This window comes from Indicator indicator, chromosome 15 (assembly GCF_027791375.1).
Source record: "Indicator indicator isolate 239-I01 chromosome 15, UM_Iind_1.1, whole genome shotgun sequence".
NCBI lineage: Eukaryota > Metazoa > Chordata > Aves > Piciformes > Indicatoridae > Indicator > Indicator indicator.
In genome coordinates, this window is record NC_072024.1 from 406900 (window position 1) to 428569 (window position 21670).

The 21670-nt window shown below is 56.4% G+C and overlaps 3 protein-coding genes across 6 annotated transcripts in view; all 3 read right to left on the bottom strand.

Annotated features, from left to right (window-relative positions):
* Positions 1–2668: 2668 nt before the first annotated feature.
* LOC128971849 (histone H1.8) lies at positions 2669–4233 on the bottom strand. Its single transcript, XM_054387570.1, has 4 exons — positions 3886–4233; positions 3688–3805; positions 3515–3595; positions 2669–2928 (listed from the first exon to the last, which is right to left on the bottom strand). Exons 1-4 carry the CDS (start codon positions 4231–4233, stop codon positions 2669–2671), a joined length of 807 nt encoding a protein of 268 aa, XP_054243545.1.
* A 3386-nt stretch (positions 4234–7619) lies between these two features.
* On the bottom strand, positions 7620–10240 carry RHO (rhodopsin). Its single transcript, XM_054387346.1, has 5 exons — positions 9880–10240; positions 8866–9034; positions 8575–8740; positions 8100–8339; positions 7620–7739 (listed from the first exon to the last, which is right to left on the bottom strand). Exons 1-5 carry the CDS (start codon positions 10238–10240, stop codon positions 7620–7622), a joined length of 1056 nt encoding a protein of 351 aa, XP_054243321.1.
* Positions 10241–14212: 3972 nt separating this feature from the next.
* IFT122 (intraflagellar transport 122) overlaps positions 14213–21670 on the bottom strand; it is a 29940-nt gene continuing 22482 nt past the window's right edge. For all 4 annotated transcript variants that reach the window (XM_054387539.1, XM_054387537.1, XM_054387536.1 and 1 more), the window contains 8 exons: positions 20865–20962; positions 19917–20017; positions 18679–18844; positions 17661–17772; positions 16952–17080; positions 16047–16126; positions 15296–15460; positions 14213–14613 (listed from right to left, as the gene is read on the bottom strand). In XM_054387539.1, the coding sequence (XP_054243514.1) occupies positions 14524–14613; positions 15296–15460; positions 16047–16126; positions 16952–17080; positions 17661–17772; positions 18679–18844; positions 19917–20017; positions 20865–20962 (941 nt within the window). In that variant the 3' untranslated portion in view covers positions 14213–14523. The remainder of the gene's footprint in view (positions 14614–15295; positions 15461–16046; positions 16127–16951; positions 17081–17660; positions 17773–18678; positions 18845–19916; positions 20018–20864; positions 20963–21670) is intronic.

Genomic DNA, 21670 nt, shown 5'->3' on the forward strand with positions numbered 1-21670 from the left:
GAGCTTGCTGGGACACCCAGGGAGCTGTGGCAGCTCCAGTGCTCTCCAGCCTCCCACTGGTCCCTCTGCAGGGGCTGGACTGCAGCTGCCTTCGCACCTTGGAGCCAGCATTCACTTGCAGGCAGCAGCACCCTGCCCACCACAGCTGAGCCCAGCTGTAGCCACTGCATTTCATCTGCCAAATAAAGAGAAGAAGTTACTACCTCACTACAGGCAGGGTCCCAGGTGAGCCTCTGCTGCTCCTCCCACTGGCAAGGATGCAACCTGCTGTTAGGTGACTTTGGTCCACCACAAGTCCTCCTGGGTGGCTCAGTGCCAGGGGCCTCCATCCCATTAGCCCAGCAGTGCCACGCCTGTGAGCACTGTGCCAGTCAGCCCTGTGTACATAGATGTCTATTTTAAACAAAGCAAAGACTTTATCCAGTGGGGGGGTGGGAGGGGAGGGGAGAGCAGAGCTTTTTTTAAGGCGAACTCTAGAAGTACAAACACTGCTGAGGAGGCGGCTTCAGGACAGAAACTAACAATGTAGCTGGGCTACATTTTATTTTGAAAGTGATTTCACACAAAGTCTTCAATTATTTTTTGTTGTTGTTTTCTTTTAGAAACTGTGAATAGCTGCCAGAGACAGGCAGGCCCAGCATGGGGAGGGCAGGGATGGGAAGGAGAAAGGTGCAGAGGACGTGGAGCTTGGCTGGAGGTGGGGAAGGGTCGATGGAGCAATAGCTCCATGCTGTGACAAGGAAGGACACAGTGAGGTGGCAGCCAGTACAGTTTGCCTCCAAGTGCCATGCCTGGGCCATGTGCTGGAGCCTCCTGCTTCGTTATTTAAGTTTCTCAGAGCAGAAAGTCGTTACTAAGAACTTCCTAAGGGAACAGCAGCTGGCAGGGCTGCTTCCAACCCCGAGCCCTCTGTACCATGGTTTTAGACTGGCACATGTGGTGGCTGTGGTGCCCTTACCTGCTGTGTGGTGAAGTGGCAGACTCCTGGAGAAGCCTCTTTGTAATAAAACAAGGTGCTGAAACCTGCTGCTGCCTTACTGCCTGCAGGGACACAGCCTCTGGGCTGGCCTGGGTGTGCATGGGGAGCTTCACCTGCTGGAGGTGTGCCTGGGTGTGGTAGCTCTGCTGACAGCTGTCCCATGCCCATGGGTCCTTACCTCTCTGGGCTGCAGAGCACTCTCCTACTGCTGGCACCATGGTTCCCACCAGAACAGATGTGCCTGGGGACATAGCCATGCTGCTGAAGTGACCACACACTGCTGCACCCACAGGGACCAGCAACACTCTGGCAGTGCCCAGTGCTGGGCAGCCTCCCCCCTGCCAAGTTGCCACAGGACAGTGTCTTCTCCCAGCCCGTGCTCTGCACCACCACCACCACTTGCCTTCTGGCTTCAGTGCAGTGATAACAGCCACAGCCCATGGCTCTTAATGACCATAGCATTGCTAAATCCTCTCTCTTCCCCCTCCCTCAGTAAAAGCTGCTCCCCAGACACCAGAGGGATTTGCTTTTCCTGCTGGGAAGCGGATTCTTAGTGCAGCTAAATCCAGCCATCAGAGAAGCTAGCCTCTTTCAAAGTACCTCATGTTTCACAGGGAGTGCCTGGTGAGCAAGGGCACAGCTCCTGCCCAGCTCTCCTCTGGAACATTGCCAGTCCTGTGATCAGGGCTTTGGGAGGCTCACCAGCAGCCAAGTGTTGGGTGAGCTCTGGTCAGCTGTCACTGCAGCATCCCCAGCCCTGCCCCTGGGGGGACATGAGCGTCAGCTCCATTAAAGATGGATCAGCATGGCCAAGGCTAAGTTTAAAGAGAAGTTGGTTTGCTCAGCTCTTGCTTAAGCCCTAAAGCAAGGCCAGGAGCCTTGGAGGGCATTGGCAAGGCCAGCCACAGATTAGTCAAATCCTCTTTAGGAAGAGTTTCACTTCTACTGATTTCTTCCTGCCCAGGAGGGCTGCAGCCTACTGCATTATCAGGCTGACCTTCAGAAGGGCTCTGCTGTGCACAGAGCAGAAGGAATGTGGGCATGGGAAGCTGTTCAATAGAAGCAGGTCTGGAGGTGGGAGCTGTGCCACAGAATGCTGCAGGCCACAGCAAACACCCAGAACTCCTTTTCTGAGCCCTAACCCACACCTATATTCCTCTTGCCCTGCTTGGCACACAGATGGCTGGGGACCCCTGCCCATGGCATCCTCCCTCTCCTGGACCTGCTGCCCTAGCACTGGTGTAATCCCAGCAGCCAGGGGGGCAGAGGTCTGCATACCCACTCTGTGCTGAGGCAGGACTGTCCAAACCTGAGCTGCACAGTGCCCATGAGTGCCACTGTGCTGGGTTCCAGGCCATCACCCAGCACTGGGGCTCACCACCAGACTCCACAACCCAACACCCCCTGACAACTGCTGGCACAGTGGAGACAGACCAGGCACCTCCATGAAAGCAGGCATGGTGCAGCTGCTGGCAGCACCAGCTCTCCACCCTGCCTCTTAGGAAAGGGCTGGGGGGGGTCTGCAGTGGGAGGGCAGGGCAGCAGTGACACCATGTCATGAGGCAGTGAAGCAGCTTTATTAGCAGGTGAACATGGTTAAAACCTGTCCTAGGGACAACAACTGACCCAGACCCAATGACTGGGCACCAGATGCACGTGAGGCTGGGACATGGGGCAGTCTGGGACCCTCTATGGAGCCTTCCTGTCTGCAGCTTTGGGGGCTGCCTTCCCCTTGCCAGCTCCCGGAGTCACCCGTGGCTTCCCCGCCTTGCCTGGGCCCCTCTTTGCCTCAAGGGGGTCTTTCTGCACTGCCTTGGGTGCCTTCCGCTTGCTCTGTCCCGCTGGGGCTTCTCGAGGCTGTTCGGCTGCAGCGCCCGCGGGGGCGGTGTCAGGGCCCCGTCCTGTGTTCTTAGCAGCCGCAGCCATGGGGGGCCGGGAACAGCTTTTGCCTGGGGCCCGGGGGTGGCCAACAGCTTGTGAGGGCTTTGCTCCATCGCTCCTGTGCTTCCCTGCTGCTGGTGGCTTGGCCTGGGGAGGAAAGAGCACCTCAGCCTGCTGCCTCAGAGCTGTTCTGGTTGGAAGAGACCCTTAAGGTCCTAGAGTCCAACCCTGACCCCAGCACTGCCAGGGCACCACCAACCCATGGCTCTCAGCACCACACCTCCAGGGCTTTGAAACCCCCTCCAGGGATGGGGACTCCACCACTGCCCTGGGCAGCCTGGGCCAGGCCTTGATAAGCCTCAACAGCAAGAAACTGTTCCTTGTGTCCAACCTAAACGTCCCCAGGACAACTTGAGTCTATTTCCTCTTGTCCTACCACTTGTTCCTTAGGAGAAGATCCCAACCCCCACCTGGCTCCAGCTGTACAGAGCTGTAGAGAGCAATGAGGTCTCCCTCAGCCTCCTCCAGGCTGAGCACCCCCAGCTCCCTCAGCTGCTCCTCATCAGACCCGTTCTCCAGACCCTTCCCCAGCTTGGTTGCCCTTCTCTGGGCACACCATGGCATGAGCCACCCAGCCCCACTGCTGAGCCCTACTCACATCCACAAGCTTTGCCTTTGGCTTCTTCACTGCTGCTGGCTTCTTTGCCACTAGTGGCTTCTCCTCCTTGGTGCCTCCTTGGGAGAGGAGCAGAGACGAGCCCTTACAAGAGCCCCTCCACAGGGCTGGAGCAGCCCAGGGTGGCTCACAGCACCTTGCTGTTGCTCACCTGCTGTGGGGGCCTGGAGGGTCTTGCTGCTGCCTTTGCCTCCTGCTTCTGGGGCTTGTCCTCTGTCAGGATCTGCCTGGCCTGGTGATCGCTTCTTCTGTGGCTTCTTGGGAGCTAACTGGGAGCAAGAGAAGGGTGGAAGCAAGGCCAGACACCTCCTCAGCTCTCAGCCCCACCACCTTGGGGCCAGCAGCTCACCTTGAAGCGCCCAGTGGCACCCATGGCAGAGGAGTTGTGGGGTCGCACCAGGTCCCCATGGCTCAGCCCCTTGCACAGGGCCTGCTTCAGGAGGTACTTGAGGCGGATGGGGTCCACAGCAGGGTACTTGCTCAGGATGAACCTCTTGATGGCAACCACAGAAACCCCCTTTTTCTGGTCTTGGCCCTGGGCCTCTAGTGCCTCAATGACCATGTGCAGGGTTGGGGGATGCAGGGGACGGTGACCCCGGGCCAGCAGTGTTGGCACCTGGGCTCGGCCAGCAGCCTCAGATCCTGGGAGAAGTGAGAGGCAGCTCTTGGGAGCCTGGCACAGCCCTGAGGCACTCATGCCCCCAAGGGCTGCAAAGCCCCCAGAAGCTGAGCATCGAATGAAAGAATTGCTTTGGTTAGAAGAGACCTTTAGGGTTGAGTCCAACCCTGACCCCAGCACTGCCAGGGCACCATCAACCCATGGCCCTCAGCACCACATCTCCAGGGCTTTGAAACCCCTCCAGGGATGGAGACTCCACTGCCCTGGGCAGCCTGGGCCAGGCCTGGACAACCCTTTTGGGGAAAAAAAAAAATTGTTCCTCATGCCCAACCTAAACCTCCCCCAGGACAACTTGAGGCTGTTTCCTCTCATCCTATCACTTGTTCCTTGGGAGCAGAGCCCAACCCCACCTGGCTCGAGCCTCCTCTCAGGGAGTTGTAGAGAGCAATGAGGTCTCCCCTCAGCCTCCTCTTCTGCAGGCTGAATACCCCCAGGTCTCTCAGCTGCTCCTCACAACAAGCAGCCACAACCCTGCTCATCCCCTCACAACAAGCAGCCACAACCCTGCTCATCCCCTCACAACAAGCAGCCACAACCCTGCTCATCCCCTCACAACAAGCAGCCACAACCCTGCTCATCCCCTCACAACAAGCAGCCACACCCTGCTCATCCCTCACAACAAGCAGCCACAACCCTGCTCATCCCCTCACAACAAGCAGCCACAACCCTGCTCATCCCCTCACAACAAGCAGCCACAACCCTGCTCATCCCCTCACAACAAGCAGCCACAACCCTGCTCATCCCCTCACAACAAGCAGCCACAACCCTGCTCATCCCCTCACAACAAGCAGCCACAACCCTGCTCATCCCCTCACAACAAGCAGCCACAACCCTGCTCATCCCCTCACAACAAGCAGCCACAACCCTGCTCATCCCCTCACAACAAGCAGCCACAACCCTGCTCATCCCCTCACAACAAGCAGCCACAACCCTGCTCATCCCCTCACAACAAGCAGCCACAACCCTGCTCCCTCACACGCCAACCTGCTCCCTCACAACAAGCAGCCACAACCCTGCTCATCCCCTCACAACAAGCAGCCACAACCCTGCTCATCCCCTCACAACAAGCAGCCACAACCCTGCTCATCCCTATAGCCTCACAGGGACCACATCCAACGGGGACCGCATCCAGCGGAGCCCCAGCCCACCCTTACCTAGAGCAGGCTCCATGGCAGCACATACAGCTCAAAGATCCAGGACCACTGCCCATGCTCACAAGCTAGACTCAGCCACAGCTCATTTATGTGATTAGCACCCTCACTGCTGGGGCCGGTTGGCAGCTGCTAATTGCTCTGGTCCCTGCCCCCGGGAGAGCAGGTGGTGGAGAAATGAAGAGCCCTTTGCCAGTGTTTGGTGAGGGGCTTGGAGGAAGAGGGGATCTGTCTGAGCAAACTGTTTGGAGAGAGCTAAGTGATAAAGGGTTGTGGGGTGGTCATCCTGAGCCCCAGGGGAAAGACAGCTAAGTGCTGCACCCACCTCTTGAGTGCAGCAGCTAGGCCCTGGCAGGGGACCATGGTGCCAGCAGGAGCTTGGTTTGGAGCAAGGAGAAGCACCCAGTGCCTAGTCTCTGTGTGTCAGGCTCCCCTGGGACCAGTACTGCCAGCCTGTTCCCTGCTCCATTTCCAGTCCATTTCTGAGTCACCCAGGGAGGGGCAAGTGTGGGCACTGGAGAGTTGGAAGGGCTGACACCACAGTAGGAAGGATGCATCTCTTCCACCCCATCTCCTCCTGGATCCTGCCACCACACCTCCAATTCCATGAAGCCTCCAGCACCCACCTGGCTTGGTGAGGTGATCCCAAGCCCTTGCTTGCCCCTACCACCACCACCAGCAGCAGCTGCAGGGCTAGACATCATGTGGGGCCACAGCCTGTGGGCTCAGGGCCAGGACATCTCCAGGAGGTACCAGGGCTGGTCCAGTGCAGGTGGGAAAGCCACAGAGCTAAGCTTCAAGCAGCTCCCACTGAGCAGGGCCTTGTGGCCAGCAAACACACCCCCAGCCCTTCCTCCTCTTCCCTCCAAAACCATCTCTCAGAGTTGAAGCACATGAATCAACCATCACCCTGAACACTGCATTATTCATGACCTCTAATCTTCGGATTTCACTGAATATGCAGAAGTATCACAGAATTAAGGAGAGAATTGTACTTGCAAATTGCTCTTTATTAAAGGTTTCATTCGCACAGGTTCTGTGTGTTCCCTATTAGACCTTGCAAAGCTGCACAGGATTAGAAATCAGAGAGGATGATAATGTACAAAAATAGTTTCAAATGTTGATAACACTGAACAGGGAGAAAAACATCTTATTTGTATGGCTGAGCTAAAAATACGCCGGCGGAGTGCTGCTACAATCGCAATCTGCCGCTCGCCATGCCCACAGCATATGCCCGTGGCGCTGCGCCGTATGCTGCCCTGGCACTGCGCCAGGGGAGCTCTGCCACACGCCCAGCCCGGCTCAGGAACAAGCCCCCTGCCGGGGCTGATGCCAGGCTGAGAGCAGCTGAAACAGGGCAAGACCAGGAGGGCCTGGAGGAGCAGGGGCAGGGAGTGAGTCTCAGGCACGGCCAGGAGGTACCTGCGGATTCATGGCAGGGCTATGGGGAGGGGGCTGCCTGCTGGGGTGCACGGAGTGGGGCTGCTGCCTGGGGTGCAGACACTGCCCGTGGGTGCCATGCTGTGCAGGACAGGCACCAAGCCTTCCCCAAGCACATCTGACTGTGGCCACACATGGCTGTGCCGTGCCATGCCACCAGGTCCCCTCTGTGCCACCTGCTTGCTGGGCAGGATCCGAAGCCAGCACCTCTGTGGCACGGAGGGACCCATGTGCACTGGTGCCCTGTCCCATCCCCCAGTGCAGGGGTCACAGTGCCTCCCGCATCTTCTGACAAGACTGGAGGTGAGGCAGGCCTGGAGCTGGGAGCATCTGGCAGGGCTGGAGCTGGGAGCATCTGACAGGGCTCGGGGCACCTCAAAGCAGCCAGACTTGCTCCCAGGCAGCTGGAAGCACATCCGGGCCAAGCAGCTGGGTGGCACTGGCCAGGTTCCGTCTCTAAAGTGACCCCGGCTCTGGCCCCTGCGGTGGGAGCAGGGATGTGCCCCAGGCTCTGGCGGGTGGAGATATTAGGATGGTGAAGGTGACTCTACAATGGCCTCACTCGCGTCCGGCAGGCGCCAGAGCAGGGGGCAGAGCTCGCAGCAGATGGAGAGAGGAGCACGAAGCCTCCCGGCCATGGGCTAAAGCCTTTGTGTTAATTACAAACGTATGCAGGTGCAGCCTGCTGCCCGGGGGCTACGTCGGGGGAGAGGAGCCCGCCCCGGACCACGGCCCGCTGCTGGGGGCGGTGGGGGCGGCTCCGTGCTCCTCGGGCGGCGCCGCGCACCCCGGGATCGGCCGCTCCAGCGGCGCCTAGGCGGGAGAGACCTGGCTGGTGGAGACCGAGGAGGTCTCTGTCTTGCCAGCAGAGGTGTCCTCGTCACCCAGCGGGTTCTTGCCGCAGCACAGGGTCGTGATCATGCAGTTACGGAACTGGGAGAGAGGGAAGCCCGGGTGAGGCGGCTGGACGCAAGGCAGCTCCGGCGGAGCCTTGCCATGGCTCCTTCCCCGCTGCCTGCTGCCCGCCTGGCTGCCGGTGCAGCTGCAGCCTCTATCTCCTCTACCGAGCCAGCTCCTAAGCCCCTCCTGACAGGGTGGGTTGGCATGTATGAGATGGGTGCCATGCCAAGGAGGAGCTGCACCGTGTCCCTGCTGCACGGCAGAACAAGGCTGCCTGGAGAGGAACTTCGCTCCTGGCCCAGTAGTGCCTCAGAGTCCTGGAACTCTGCAAGCTGTTACCAAGCAAAACCCACAGCTGGAGGTGCTGGAGAGCTCCTGCTGCCTGCCAGTTACCTGCTTGTTCATCACGATGTAGATCACAGGGTTGTAGATGGCAGAGCTCTTGGCAAAGAAGGCCGGGAGAGTCATGAAGATGGGCCCAAAGTCTGAGCCCTGGTTGGTGAAGATGTAGAAAGCGATGCTGGCATAGGGCACCCAGCAGATCAGGAAGGCAATCACCATGATGATGACCATGCGAGTCACCTCCTTCTCTGCCTTCTGCGTGGTGGCAGACTCCTGCTGCTGGGCAGCAGCCTGTGGGCAGAAGCCAATGGAACCATGATGGGGCTAGGGAGGGCTGCACTGGGAGGGAGACAGGGGCAGGGGTGGGACAGCTGAGCTGCACATCTGGAGTTCGCTATTTCTCCCTTGGTGGAGGACCAGCCAGCCTGGTTGCCAGCCTGGTTGCCAGCCTGGAGCCTGACATGACCCCTTCCCAGAACCAGGGATGGGAGCAGCCTCCAGCCCCCCGCTGCCGGCAGGTACCAACCTCTTTGACAGTGCAAACCAGGTTGCCATAGCAGAAGAAGATGACAGTCAGGGGGATCATGAAGTGAACCACAAACATGTAGACGACGAAGGACTCGTTGTTGATCTCTGGCTTCAGCGTGTAGTAGTCGATCCCACAGGAGCACTGCATGCCCTCGGGGATGTACCTGCCAGGGGCGCCGGGTGGCTCAGCACCCGCAGGGCGCAGCGGCTGGAGCCACAGCCAAGCTGCTGCCAGCCAGGCTCCCCCTGGGCAGCGGGCACAGGGTAGCAGGCATGGGGCCCTCCCTACCTGGACCATCCGAAGAGTGGGGGAGCAGCACAGGCCAGTGCCATAAGCCAGGAGAAGGCAACGCCCATGACCGCGTGGCTCTCCCCGAAACGGAAGCTGCTCATGGGCTTGCAGACCACCACGTACCGTTCAACAGCCAGGACCACCAGCGACCAGAGAGCGATTTCACCTGCACCAAGGAGAGAGGGCACATGGCACAGGGAGCTGTGAGCTGCAGGAGGGGAAGAACGAGCAGCTGGCAGCACAGGGCCTCCTCTGGGCACCGCTCCCAAGGAGGGCACCTGGCAGCAGGAGAATCTCCACCAAGGGCTGGCAAAGGGAAAGGAATGAAGGCCAAGTGTGGATGCAATGAGAGGGCATGAGAGAGACCTCCTCACTGCACGACTGACCCACAGCCACTGCTTGGCTGCTGTGCTTTGAGACCCAGGGCTGGATCCCACCATGTCCTGTGCAGCACCTGCCCCCACAAGCCTATGGCCCCACTCTGAGATGCGATGAGCAGCCATGCCCCCAGGCTTGCCCCTCACTAATGCGAGCTTCACAGGGTGCCCCAAGGACCAGGACAGCAGTTTCTGGTGGCTAGAAGGCTAAGCTGATGGAGGAGGGTGGTTTTAGACAGCTGGCTGGCACTGGAAGGAGATCCAACGCTGCTGGCCCAGGCACACCACACACCGCATGACAGCAAGTGACAGAACCAGCCCCATGGAACAGGAGGAACCAATTTGTCATCTCTCAAGTCAGAAAGCAAGCCAAGAAGAGCTGCAGGAGCTGCTGTGCTTGCTGCAGGGGCGTGCTCAGGATACTGACCAGATGGCTACCAAAACAGGGTCAAAACCCCTAAAAGTGTCATTTGTCACTTCACCTCCCGCCCTGAAACACTGCAGCTGCCTCAGCCCCCAGCAGCAGCAGCCCCAGGACCTTCCACATGCCATTTCTCCAAGACTGTTGGGCATCCTCCCTCCTGCTGCAGCCTGAGGTGAGCCCTGGCAGCTTGTGGCTGCCTGGCAAGCTTACCACCCAGCGTGGCGAAGAAGCCCTCGATGTAGCAGCCTGTCACCCCAAAGACAAAGTACCCATTCATGGAGGTGTACATGGTGGTGGTGAAGCCTCCGAGCACCATGAAGAGGTCAGCGACCGCCAGGTTCAGCAGGATGTAGTTCAGAGGAGTCCGGAGCTTCTTGTGCTGGATGGTGACGTAGAGGGTGAGGAAGTTGATGGGGAAGCCCAGCAGGATCAGCATGAACATGTAGGCAGCCAGCGCCGAGAACTTCCAGGGCTCAGCCAGGTAGTACTGGGGGTACTCGAAGGGGCTCCGCACCACCCCGCTCCTGTTGGACATGGGCACGTAGAAGTCCTGCCCCTCTGTGCCGTTCATGGCTGCGGCTCCTGCAGCACCTGCCGCGCTCCCTCTAGGTGCTGAGTGGCTCTGAGGTGGGACTGTGGCCACCTCTCAGCCCTTGTTGTCACCTCCAGATGTGGCTGCACTCCCCTGAGTGGGGCCACCCTTATAAACTGCCCCAGGGTAAGCCACAGGCACCAGAGTCAGCATGATTAGGGCTCAGAGCATTATTGATCATAATCACCCAGGCTAAGGGGCTTTCTGTGGGGGCACTGAGGTGACTCCTGCTTCTGCCACTGTCGTTGTTGGAGACCACAGCTCATAGTTGTGAAGGTAGCTCAGCACCACCCCCTTCATTTGGGGGGCCCCAACCCAGACAGCAGATCCACTCATGCACTGGGAGCAAGGGTTTGGTGTGGGCCCTGCCCCCATAGCCATCTTGCCACCCTTGGTGCTGAGCTGTGGCTCCTGCTGCCCTCACATCTGTAAGGCACCCAGGCCACCCACCATGGGCTCACAGGGCTGTGCTGGGGTGAAGCTTCCATTTCCTCACAGAGAGGTCTGGGGATGGGATGTGTGCCTATGGGGGTGCCAGGGAAGACAACACACACAAGGATTCTTCTCTTGGCTGTGTATTTGCAGGGCGCCCAGATTGAGCTCTCAGCTCCCACCAACAGCCCGAAGATCCTTTCCACTCCCTGCTACCAGGGGGGGAAGTTTGCAGTTCAAAGCCCCAGACTAGTACTGGGGGCTGCATATGGTGGCCAGGCTGGGCAGATGTGGTATGGTCAATCAGTGACAAAGAGGTGTCCCAGGCCTGGGCCTGACACAGGGCACGTGGGGTTCCCCCCCAGCAGTCAGTGTCCACTGGAGCAGCAGCTGCTCCCTGTAGGAGGCCGCCAGGGGTGCTCTCCACAGCAGGAGCATCACCAACCCTTTCTTCACATGCTCCTAGCCATTACTTTTCCTGCCTCGGGGCTTGGCTGGGGCGTTGTGAAGGCCACAGTGAGGCACTGACCCTACTGGCAGGGTCCAGTTGCACCATCTCCCCTGTGACCAGCTTTGGGTCATGTCAACAGCAGGGGCAACACCAAACAGATAACCTGTCCCAGGCAGGTACCAGCACTGATGAGGAGACTGCTGCAAAGCAGCACTGGAGGGTGGTTGTGACTCAGCTTCCTGCGCTGGTTGAGACACAGAATTGTTGGGATTGCAAAAGACCTGAAGAAAACTCCTCCAGGCCTGGCCTGGCTGTGTCCAGTCTTCCCTGGGGTTAGTTTAGCAGATGGAGAGTTGAAAGAGGAAAAGCACCAAGTGCCGGGCTCTAGAGAGAGACCAAGCTGGGAGACCTTCACTCTAAGCAGGGAAGGTCTGGAGGAGCTGAGGTGGTACACCACAGACAAAAGAAGACCTGGCTGGCTGTGGCAACCATCACTGGGGACAGTCTCAAAGGTCTTCCTCCACATTCCCATGCAATCCCCAGGTCCTCACAATCCTCCTGCACCTCCCAAGTCCCTCTTGATTAACCTTCCACACACATTGCCAAAGCCAGAGCAGTGCCACCAGCTACCTACAGCTGTTGGTGCTTGCAGCTGGCACAGGAGATTAAGGGTTTATGGTCCCAATATGGCACCTTAAGCTCTGGTGCAGCAAAGCCACTGCTGAGCTTAGCAGCTGCTGCTGGAGCTTAGGCCTGGCCTGCGTCACTGCTGGAGCACAGTGTGGGGCTGGGGGCTGCAGTGGTGCAAATCAAAGGCAGCAGCTGGTCAGCCACTGACAGCAGCCCCAGGCAGAGCCCAGGGTGGGACTGCTCCTTGCTGGTGGAGCTGCCCAGCACAGGGCAGCCTGGGCCCAGAGCACCCTCAGACTGTACCAGCTCTGCCCACCCTCTTCTGCCCAACACACTGGCCCAAGCTGGGCTGTGGTCAGAGGTGTCTGAAACTAGGGAGCAGCTCCCTTGCTAGATCCACTTTGTCTGTCAGGGCAGCAGCTATTTCTTGTATCCCTCTCCGCTCCCAGCGGTGCCACAGTGCCAGCTCAGTTCCTGGAGAAGGATCTGGATTCCATCCTGGCTTCTCTCTCCACCAGCACTGCACAGAGTCCTTGCTACAGACAGCCAGGGAGCAGGGAAGGAGTAGAGGGGTGTCAGAGCAGAGCATTTGCCAAGTGGCAAATGAAGCAGGCTTGGTCAGGAACCACTGAGGGGCTCAGGAACCCTGGTGTGCCATGGCAGGCTGGCACTCCCAAGGAGAAGCCCAGCAGAGCCGGGGGCATCCCCAGTCCCATCTGCAAAGTGGTGTCTGCGTGGTAGCTGCCTCAGCAGGCACCCAGCCAGCCCAGCCAGCAGCTGAAGGCAGTCGAGCAGAACATTTTCCACTCACAACAAAGGGAGGCTGTGACAGGCAGGATGTCACAACAGTGCAGCTGATGGCAACATGGGCACAGGCTGTGCTGTGTGGAAGGCAGGAAAACCATTCTGTCCCAGCTCCTGCCCAGCCCAGCTGCTTCACCATCCAGACCCTCCTGCTGCCAGGGAACGACTCAGCAGCTGTCCTCAGCAGACCCAAGCCCCTTGGAGCAGGACAGAGGTTGGGATGGAGTTGTCATGGAATCACAGAATCCTAGGATCGCTCAGGCTGGAAGGGACCTCAGAGCTCATCTCCAACCCCCTGCCACGGGCAGGGACACCTCTCAGCTAGACTCAGCTGCTCAAAGCCTCACCCAGCTTGGCCTTGAACACCTCCAGGCAGGAGACATCCACAGCCTCTCTGGGCAGCCTGTGCCAGTCTCACCACCCTGGTACTCCTTCCTCCCAGCAGCTGTGTGGTGGCTTTGGGTATATAGCCACTCCTGCTAACAGCAGGGCTGTAGCTACAGCTGAGCAGAGCTTGCATAGCACTGGGGCTTTCTTCTCAGTCTCCCCCCAGCAATGGGAGGACAGGGCTGGGGAAGCTGGCCAGAGCTGTCGCACACTGGATAATAAAAGCTGAGGGCAGGAAGGAAGGAGGGAGGATGTTGTGTCTGTGGTGTTTGCCTTCCCCAGTGACCATCACTCATGCCGGGGCCCTGCTCTGCTGGACATCTGCCCACTGTTGGGAAGCACTGAGCATGTTCCTCACTGCTCTGCTTGCACCCACAGCTTTGCTTCACTGCTTAAACTGCCTTTACCTCAGCCCCTCAGCTTCTTTTGCTTTTGTTCTCCTGCAGGGAGGGGAGGAGGCTGTGAGCAAACTGCTGCCTGGGAGCTGAGCTGCTGCCTGGGGCTGACCCACCACCTTTGGTCAGGCAGCTGCATCAGGAGAAGTCCCTGGGCCTCAGCAGGAGGCTGAAGCAGGTGGCAGCAGGTCCATCTCCTTCCACCTCTACGCATCATTTGCCCATGACCATGGACTGAAACAATGCTGGGGGAACACCACTGAGCAGCTCTCCTTCAGACATCACTGATGGTCAGCAGGACAGTGAGGGGCCTGCATAAGGTCAGGCGGGGCTCAGGGCCTGCCAGGAGTCCTGGCAACTATCCCCTGGGTTCAGGATCACAGCTAACAACATCACTGCTGATGTTCACAGCAGTGAAGAACACTCCTGCCCTGGGTACAGAGGAGCTGTGGGAGCCACTGGCTGGCAGCCCTTGGCTCCGTGGTGCTGCTGCCAGCACACAGATCTGCCCAGCACAGCCCCTCGGGGCCGTGGAGCTTCCTCCCCTGAAGGGGCTCTTGCTCAGAGTGTGTGCACTGCAGTGGGCAGGGAGCCATGAGAGGAACACTTCCACCTTGGCATTCTGCCCTGGAACAAGGTGAGTTCTACAGCTGAAAAGCTTCCCCCCTGCCTCCTCTCAGCATGGCTGTGAGATGGTCCGCAAGCCAAGATCAGGGGAACTCCTGAGGTGCAAACTCTGATGCTGTTCTTGCCCAAGTAGAAAAGAAAGGAGGAAATAAAACCTGAAGCTCAGAGTAGCAGCATTCTTAGCAAATGCTGAGACAAAGAGTTGTGAAAAATAGTGCCCTTTATTTGAAGACCTGCCCATTACAGAGTAAATCAAGTTTCAAACACAAGCTAGAGCACAACCAGGGCTGACCTTGACCCCACAAACATTCCTGCAAGCAGCTGTGGCATTGCAGCTGCTCACCTGGGTGGACATTCACCAACAACAGACAACCTCATTTAAAAAACAGTTGTATTTCTGCAGCTCAGTTCCACTCCTGGGTACAAACAAGCATAAGATGACTTCATGAAGCTGTGAGGAAGCTGGCTGAAGCCCAGCAGAGTGGTTCCAAGCCACAGGGGGAAGGCAGCCAGCTGAGGGTTCAGGCTGTGTGCCCTCACAGGCCGGACTCATCTGTCCTCCGCCGGCAGAAGGGGCAGCAGTTGTGCTGCAGCACCAGCAGCTCGTAGTCCTCTGTGTGAAACATCTGTAATTAGCAACAGAGTGAGGGACAAGTGAGGCTGTGACTAGCTCAAAGGAAATGCAAACTGAGCTGCAGGGCTTCACAGCACAGAGCCTGGCCCCTGTCAAGCTGCTGCTACAGGAACGGCTCCTCTGTCTCGCAGCTGCTCAAGCGCACCACAACCTGGTGCTGAGCAGCCAGCAGCTCAGCCACTGCCAAGGGTGCTGAAGAGGCTCAAAGCAATTAATCACTTTTGCAGAAGTGAGGACAAAAATGAGAGTTTGTGTGTAAGAAATGTGGCTGGGCCCCAGGATGTGCACAAGCCTGAGGCAGGGAAGGCTAAGCCAGGTGCTGACTGGTGCACCCTGCTAGGCCAGGCTGCAAGTCAGAGGGGCAGAGCTGCAGGAATAAATCCAAAGCAGCGTTTGCTGCTCAGCCAAGCTCTACTCAAGAGGCTCTGGCTCTGCTGTCAGTGCAACTTCTCAGATTCAGCTCCCTCACAGTTGTCAGGAGGCAGCTGCTGCTCTGTCTGTCTAGCTGGTCTGTGGGTTCCACTGCCTTCCGCTGTCTCGACAGTGCACAGGAATTTGCTTTGCACATTTTCAAGTAGGAGCTTTCAGTGTAAGAGCTGTTTCAGCCACAGGGTTCTCAGCAGGGCTTTGTGTTTGGGTGTGATTTGTTGTAGGCCTCCCTAGGCACAGCCTACCTGGAAGCAGGAGGGACACATGGTGATGGAGGCGTCGGGCAGCAGAGAGCGGTAGTACTGCCAGCGCAGCGGCGGCGGCCAGCGCTTGATCAGCACATCCCTGCGGCTCATGGACTGCAGCGCTGCACGGCTCACCACCACCGGCACGAACTCAGAGCCGCCCTGCTGCAGGACAGCAGGGCCAGAGAGGATTAGTCACCAGCTGCAAAGCCCTCCTAGCACTACCAAGATCCCGTAAGAAGCAGAGTAAAATTCAGTCGGAAAAGTCAGCTGAGGACTGCCTGACCTGGCCCCACCACGCTCACTGCCACTCTCACCAGCACCTTTAGCAACAGCAGCACCCAGCTGTGATGTAGGGTGCATTGGGTAAGCCAAGCTGGTGTCTGGAGCTTCCTACACCCACTTCAACACAACTCCTTGTAGATGACACCTGTGCCCACAGCCTGGCATTAGAACCTCCCAGCAACGGCCTGTAGGAGTGCTGCCCACACAGAAACAGCTCTGTGATGACAACCCAAGTCCCAGAATATTTCTTTTAAGCTCTTTGTTGCTTTCTGGGTTTTGGTGTTGTTTTTCTTTCTAAGAGAAGAGGTGACTGGTAAATCCCTTTCCCTCTCAAGTGCCGCACCTCTCCTGCAATCTGTGACACACTCACCCCAGAAAGTCAGCACAGATTACCAGTTACAAATTTCTGTTAGTTTCCATTGGTAGCAAGATGGAAACAACTGGAAGAGACAAGTGAGGCTCTTACCTCAAAGCTCAGTTTAGCTGTAAAGGGATCAGACTCCTCAGAGACATCTGCACTGTCATCGAGCCTCAAGCTCTGTGCATCTGGATGGCTTTCTTAAGGAAGAGAAGAGCTGCTATGGAATTGTCTGTGCTCACAGCAGCCAGCACGCACAGGAGAAACACAAAAGCACAGCAGCAGGACTTCTGTCCTGGCTTCTCCAGAGCATTCTCAGGTTGCTGCAGTGTCTTGATGACGGCAGAAAGTGCCAGAGATGGCCTTGCTGTGACTCACAGCAGTTGGTGGAATTTGTCGTTGCATCTGCTGTGGAACAGCAAACCCACCACAGCCACAGCAGCTCTGCCTCCTTTCCCTCTCTGCCCTCTCCTGACAGAGCAAATGCAGCAGCCCCTTCCAAGTCCAGCCCTGAGCAACTCTAGCCAGGACTGTTTGCTCCTTCATGGCCCTGCACCTAACATTACACAGCCCCCACAGCAGCTGGGAGCTCTGCGTGCCAGAGCCTTGCAGAAGGGATTCCAACAGCCATGGCTCCAGGAGGCCACGCTGGTTTCCCTGGCTAGAAGAGGGCAGCCTCTGAGGCCAGCTGTTACAGGAACTGAGTAACACTCTCCAGATTGCCCCACTCCCAAAGAGCAGGGGGAGAGCAATGGCACTCCATTGTTACACAGGCATGGTTCACATCACTAGGAACAAACTGTGCCTGGGAAAAAGCCTCAGGAGGAGGAGAGGGTCAGTGAAAACGTCACTTGGTTACACTGGGCTGCAGGAGGGGACACTATGAACTGTACCCACAGCAGTCAGAAGGCACAAAGACAACTTTTAACCTGGGAGGGGGGGAAACCAGTTCCAAATTGTGGCTTTTTCTCCCCAAGGAAAGAGCTGGAAGCCAGCTTTATTCCAAAGGATACAGTCATTCATGGTCTCCTGCCACTTACTCTCTCTCTTATTCAGTCTTGGAGCTTCCAGGTCAATGAGAGCTACAGCCTCTTCATCTGTGATGCCCTCCTCCAAATAGAACTCCACCAGATGCAGCACTTCTGAGGGGTGGGAAAGAAAGAAGCATTTGAGCCCTGAGATCTCAGCAGATGCTGTGCCCCTGAAGAAATGAACACCTCTGGCTCTGTGGCCATGGTGTCCTGACCACACGTTCTCACAAAGACAGGTAAAGAAAACTCAAAACCCAAGCCCCAGCAGGTCCCATCTGCGGCAGTGAAGCACTGCACACCCAGTGCCCTGTGACAAAGGAGGCTTCAACTGCTGCTCTGGCTGGGGAGGCACTGCAGCAGGTTGTCCAGGCTTCAAGCCTGGAGGTGTTCAAGGCCAAACTGGATGGGGCCTTGAGCACCCTGGGGTAGTGGGAGGTGTCCCTGCCCATGGCAGGGGGTTGGAACTGGATGAGCTTTGAGGCCCCCTCCAACTCAAACCATTCTGTGATCCTGTGAAACCAAACAGTCCCTGGGACAAGAGGCAGCCACTCGGTCACATCCAGCACCACTCAAAGGCAAGATCTGTTCAGCACTACTCAAAGGTAAGATCTGTTGATCCAGCTGCAGAGAGCACAAAGGAGGCAGCACTGTGCTGCTGGCAGGTGGAGCCAGCTGGGACACCCCAACACACCGTAGGAGCAGGCAGAGAAGACGAAAGGCTGCCTGCAGTTGATGCAGACGTTCCCCAGGTTGTTCAGTAGGGGGTTGTTGGTGGAGCACCTGTAGCACAAGGGCACCAGCTCCTGCAGAGACACAGCACAAGCATGGTGAACACAGTAACACCTGCTCAGCTCTCTGTGTTCCATTTCCCACCGGCTCCTTCGCTTTGCACCACTGCTGTGCTGTCAGTGCTGAACTGGAGAAACGCTGATGAGAACTCTGATCCTTCAGCACCTGACAATACTTTCCTTGGCCACAAACCACAAGTTTTCACATTAAAACCTGCCCCCCTCACCACTCTCACAACTGCATCTTTACCTTGCCTTGCAGCAACAGAAGCAAAACTCTGCGCCAAACACAGGGCGAGAGCAGAAGTTGCAGGGAAGGTCACCCACGTAAAGTTTTTTTTGCTCCAAGGTTTGTTCAGATTGAAGCTCTCCCATTGATTCCTCTCCCTTTTTCAGCAACTATTTTAGGCAGTTCTTAAGGCTGTGTTTCCATTATTTCAGGTGGCCAGGTGCACATTCCCTGGCACAATACAGTTTATTTTTAGTGAGTACTCCATGAGTTGGGGCTTTGTAGAGCACTGCAGACAGGCAGACTGCAGCTGAGAAAGAAAAGGTGTTCAAAGTAAGTAAGGGAGAAAGGGAGGGGAGCAGAGCTAGGAGTGGGACGAATGAAAGTGACCTCCATCCCAAGAGAGAAACAAAGACTGAGGAGTAATTGCCTGTGAATGGGAGGGAAAAGGCTGGGGAGAATGAACAGGCAGAGAGAAGAGGGGTGCAGGACAGGAGAGGAAGGACAGAAGCTGCCAGGAAGAAAGGGCTGGCTTCAGGTTGCTCTCTGGAGCCAGCACAAGGCTGACCTGTGAGCAACAACAAAGTTGTGTTCAGCAATGAAAATTACAGATGCTGCACATCTGTGTGCACAGCAGCTGAGGCTCAGGGACAGGCAGCCTGGGGTAGCTGCCAGGTGGCAGCAGCCCTTACCTCGCTGTCGTGGAAGGGCTTGGCACGGATGGTCAGGCTGCCCAGCTCGACCGACCGCTGGAAGTGCGCTGGGACCTGCAGCCCCTGCAGCTTCTCATAGGCATGGCGAGCCAGCTTGTATGCCCCCAGAGCTCTGCTCTGCTTTGCCAGGGCAAACAAGGTATTGCTAGCATCTAATTAAGGAATAAAAATACATATGGCAGCCAGGAAAAGCTGCAGCATTCCTCCTCATCCAGGCACTTGTGCTGCATCCAGCGCTGCTGCTGCAGCCGGGCTCTGACAAGAATCTCTTCATTTAACTTCAAGTGTGGAACAGCCACCAGAATGTCTGTGGGTGATTATTAGCAAGGTAATGAACTGACCCTACTTAAACATTGCTTTGGTTACATATTCTGACTCCATTTGCACAATTTCAGTCATTCTAGGCTCAGTGGATTTTCCCCCAGCCAGAAAAAAAAAAAAAGAAAAAGAAATTCTTAGCAGAGCAGCAACCCACAGACACCAGTTTAATACACAGGACCTTACTGGAAAGAGAGCAACAGCCCTGCCCTGGGCCAAGGCCTGCCCTGCCCTTTCATCAGGGTATAGCAGCAACTTCCTAACAAGGCATGTTATGAAAGACTTCAACTCAGGTTATGGCGAGTAGGCTCTGAAGAGGAAGGCTAACATCCCCTAGGCCACAAATGAGCCAGCCCAAGTAAGCCAGGTCTGCACAAGGCATCCAGAGACCCTCCCTGCTCTCTTCTCCAGCAAGGTGCCTCGCTTTGTGGAGCTCTCTCCGAGGATGAACTGTGCAGTTGTCAGTCTGACAGACCTTGCAGCTCCATCAGCCCCATGGCTCTCTCTCCCTCCTGCCTCAGCTCAGTCTCCTTGCAGCCACTCTGCCAGGACTCAGAGCCAACACCCTCCTGCAGTGGCTGCTGTGCTGGGAGTTGCTGCTCTGACTGAGCTGATACCCCATGCTGGCTGGCTGGCTGGGTTTGAGCTCCACCTTGGTTCATTTGTCTAGCTCTATAAAACTCCTGGAAAGCCCCAAAATGCAGTGCAGTTAAACACACAAAGGTTTGAAGATGCCGATTATTTCCAGAGGGACAAAAGTCAGTTTCCATTAACTACAACCAAGAGCCGAGAATGAAGATAGCCTACAGGAGAGCTCTGCATTGTGGATCAACATCAATTATTCCTTTCATGTATCTCACAAGATAACCTCTGGGTTTTGTACTGTATTGGAAGGATACACTTTTGAGATCCCCAGAGGAGTCTCCTTTGTTAAGCTGTGAAGCAGAAACCTGGAAATATTGAAGAGGTTTTCAGGCAAGTGGAAACTGAAAGGCTCCTCCTGCAGTATTAAAAATACAGACATGTCTTTCTAAGCTGGGAAACTAACAACCCCTCTCACCACACACCACAGCAGCAGGCACCTCAAGCACTCTGTTTCTTTCATACAGTTGCAAAATGAGGTGCTGACAGCACACAGCAAGTGGATTTTGCATGTCTTTATCACCAGAGCTCATGCCTGCCACATGCAGAAAGAGAGAGGAAGGGATCCTTGTAGCTGAAGCAGTCTCCAACAGGCCATTTCTAATAGGGGCAGACTGGACAGCACCTCTGAAGGGGCTCCAGCATGTTAAGACCTAAGTGGTCTGACCAGCATGGAGGCTTCTGTGGGGCAAGAACACAGATCAGGGTTCTCAGACGTCTTACAAAAGATATTTTCACTGGCAGTGGTGACAACATTACTGCCACTGCAGCAGGAGCCTCTCACTTGTGACTGTTTTCCACCCTGGAGTAGGTGACACACAAACCACACCAAGGGAATCCCTTAGCCAGGGTGCTTCTGCCCAGCCTTGTTTTCCCCTGTTAAAGCAAAAGCCAAAAGTAGACTGTGCAGGAGCAGAGGCTCAGGGCACTGTGGAGCCAAACCAACAGAACAAGCAGGAATTGCTGGGGGTGGCGACTCATCCTCACGTCTGCCACCCACAGAGGTAAAAACAGACCTGCTGGCACTGCACTGCAGCTTTGGGAACTGAGACAGCAGAAGGCAAAGAAATAAATGCAATTGCTGCACAGTATCACTAATCTGCACTCAAGAGTTAATTGCCTGCAGAGTCATTAATTATTCCCAGTTATTTCCCAAGGAAAAAAGCTCAGGAAGCACAAACACAGGTTCCACAGTGAGTCCTTACAGTGTATCTCTGTATGGAGTGGTAGACATGGTAAACTTCTGCCAGGTGCTGGAAGTGATGGAACTTCTGCAACATTTCAGCCTTCTGCTCCTCATTCTCTGTGGGAGGCAAAGCATTGGGGTCAGTCTCCAAGAGGAGGCTGTGAGACTCAGCTGGAAGGAAACAGCATACTGTGGATTTCAGCCCCAGCACTTCCTAAAGAGGTGTGCAGCAGTTTAACTGTGCTCCATCCACCTCTGCAGACCACACCTTGCACAGACTTACCAGTTCTACGAGCAAGTTTCTGGTCTAAAGCAAGCCTGGCAAAACACCAAGCAGTTGAGGCAATGGTTTGAACAGAGCTAGAAGCTATAGCTCAGGTAAAGGTAGAAAGCAGGAGATGTGCACCACTGGAAACCTCACCCATAACCCCAGAGCTCAGCAATTAAGACACTTGATTTTACATTGCTAAGGCATCTGGAGGAATCCGCACCTCCCCAAAGCAGCTGAGGGGCAATGCAGTAGCTGGGCAGAGGACAGCAGCAGCCAAGGGCCTCTTCACCAACACTTTGCATTTGTTAGCTGTGAACTACACCTACTCACTGCCAGCTCCAGCTCTCTCCCAGTGCAGCCCCTCAGATGGCAAGGTGACAATGATTATTTGTGTCCACAGAGGTAAAACTTTGTCAACTTCCTCTGCAAACCCTGTTCAAACCCCAGCTGCAGTTTACACTCCACGACCATCTTTTATTTAGCAGGATATTAACCCTCTAGCTGCTTCCCCAGCCAGCGTGTGCTGAGGACATATGGTCCTGGGGCACAGGACT

Bases quoted from the DNA above. Each gene is read 5' to 3' on its own strand.
- LOC128971849 (XM_054387570.1), bottom strand. From the start codon at position 4,233: ATGAGTGCCTCAGGGCTGTGCCAGGCTCCCAAGAGCTGCCTCTCACTT. The intron at 3,806-3,885 runs GTGAGCTGCTGG...TCTTGCTCCCAG, and splicing joins GTGCCACTGGGCGCTTCAAG to TTAGCTCCCAAGAAGCCACA. The intron at 3,596-3,687 runs GTGAGCAACAGC...TCCTCTCCCAAG, and splicing joins CCTCCAGGCCCCCACAGCAG to GAGGCACCAAGGAGGAGAAG.
- RHO (XM_054387346.1), bottom strand. From the start codon at position 10,240: ATGAACGGCACAGAGGGGCAGGACTTCTACGTGCCCATGTCCAACAGG. The intron at 8,741-8,865 runs GTAGGGAGGGCC...CGCCCCTGGCAG, and splicing joins CCACTCTTCGGATGGTCCAG to GTACATCCCCGAGGGCATGC. The intron at 8,340-8,574 runs GTTGGTACCTGC...TTCTGCCCACAG, and splicing joins TGGTTTGCACTGTCAAAGAG to GCTGCTGCCCAGCAGCAGGA.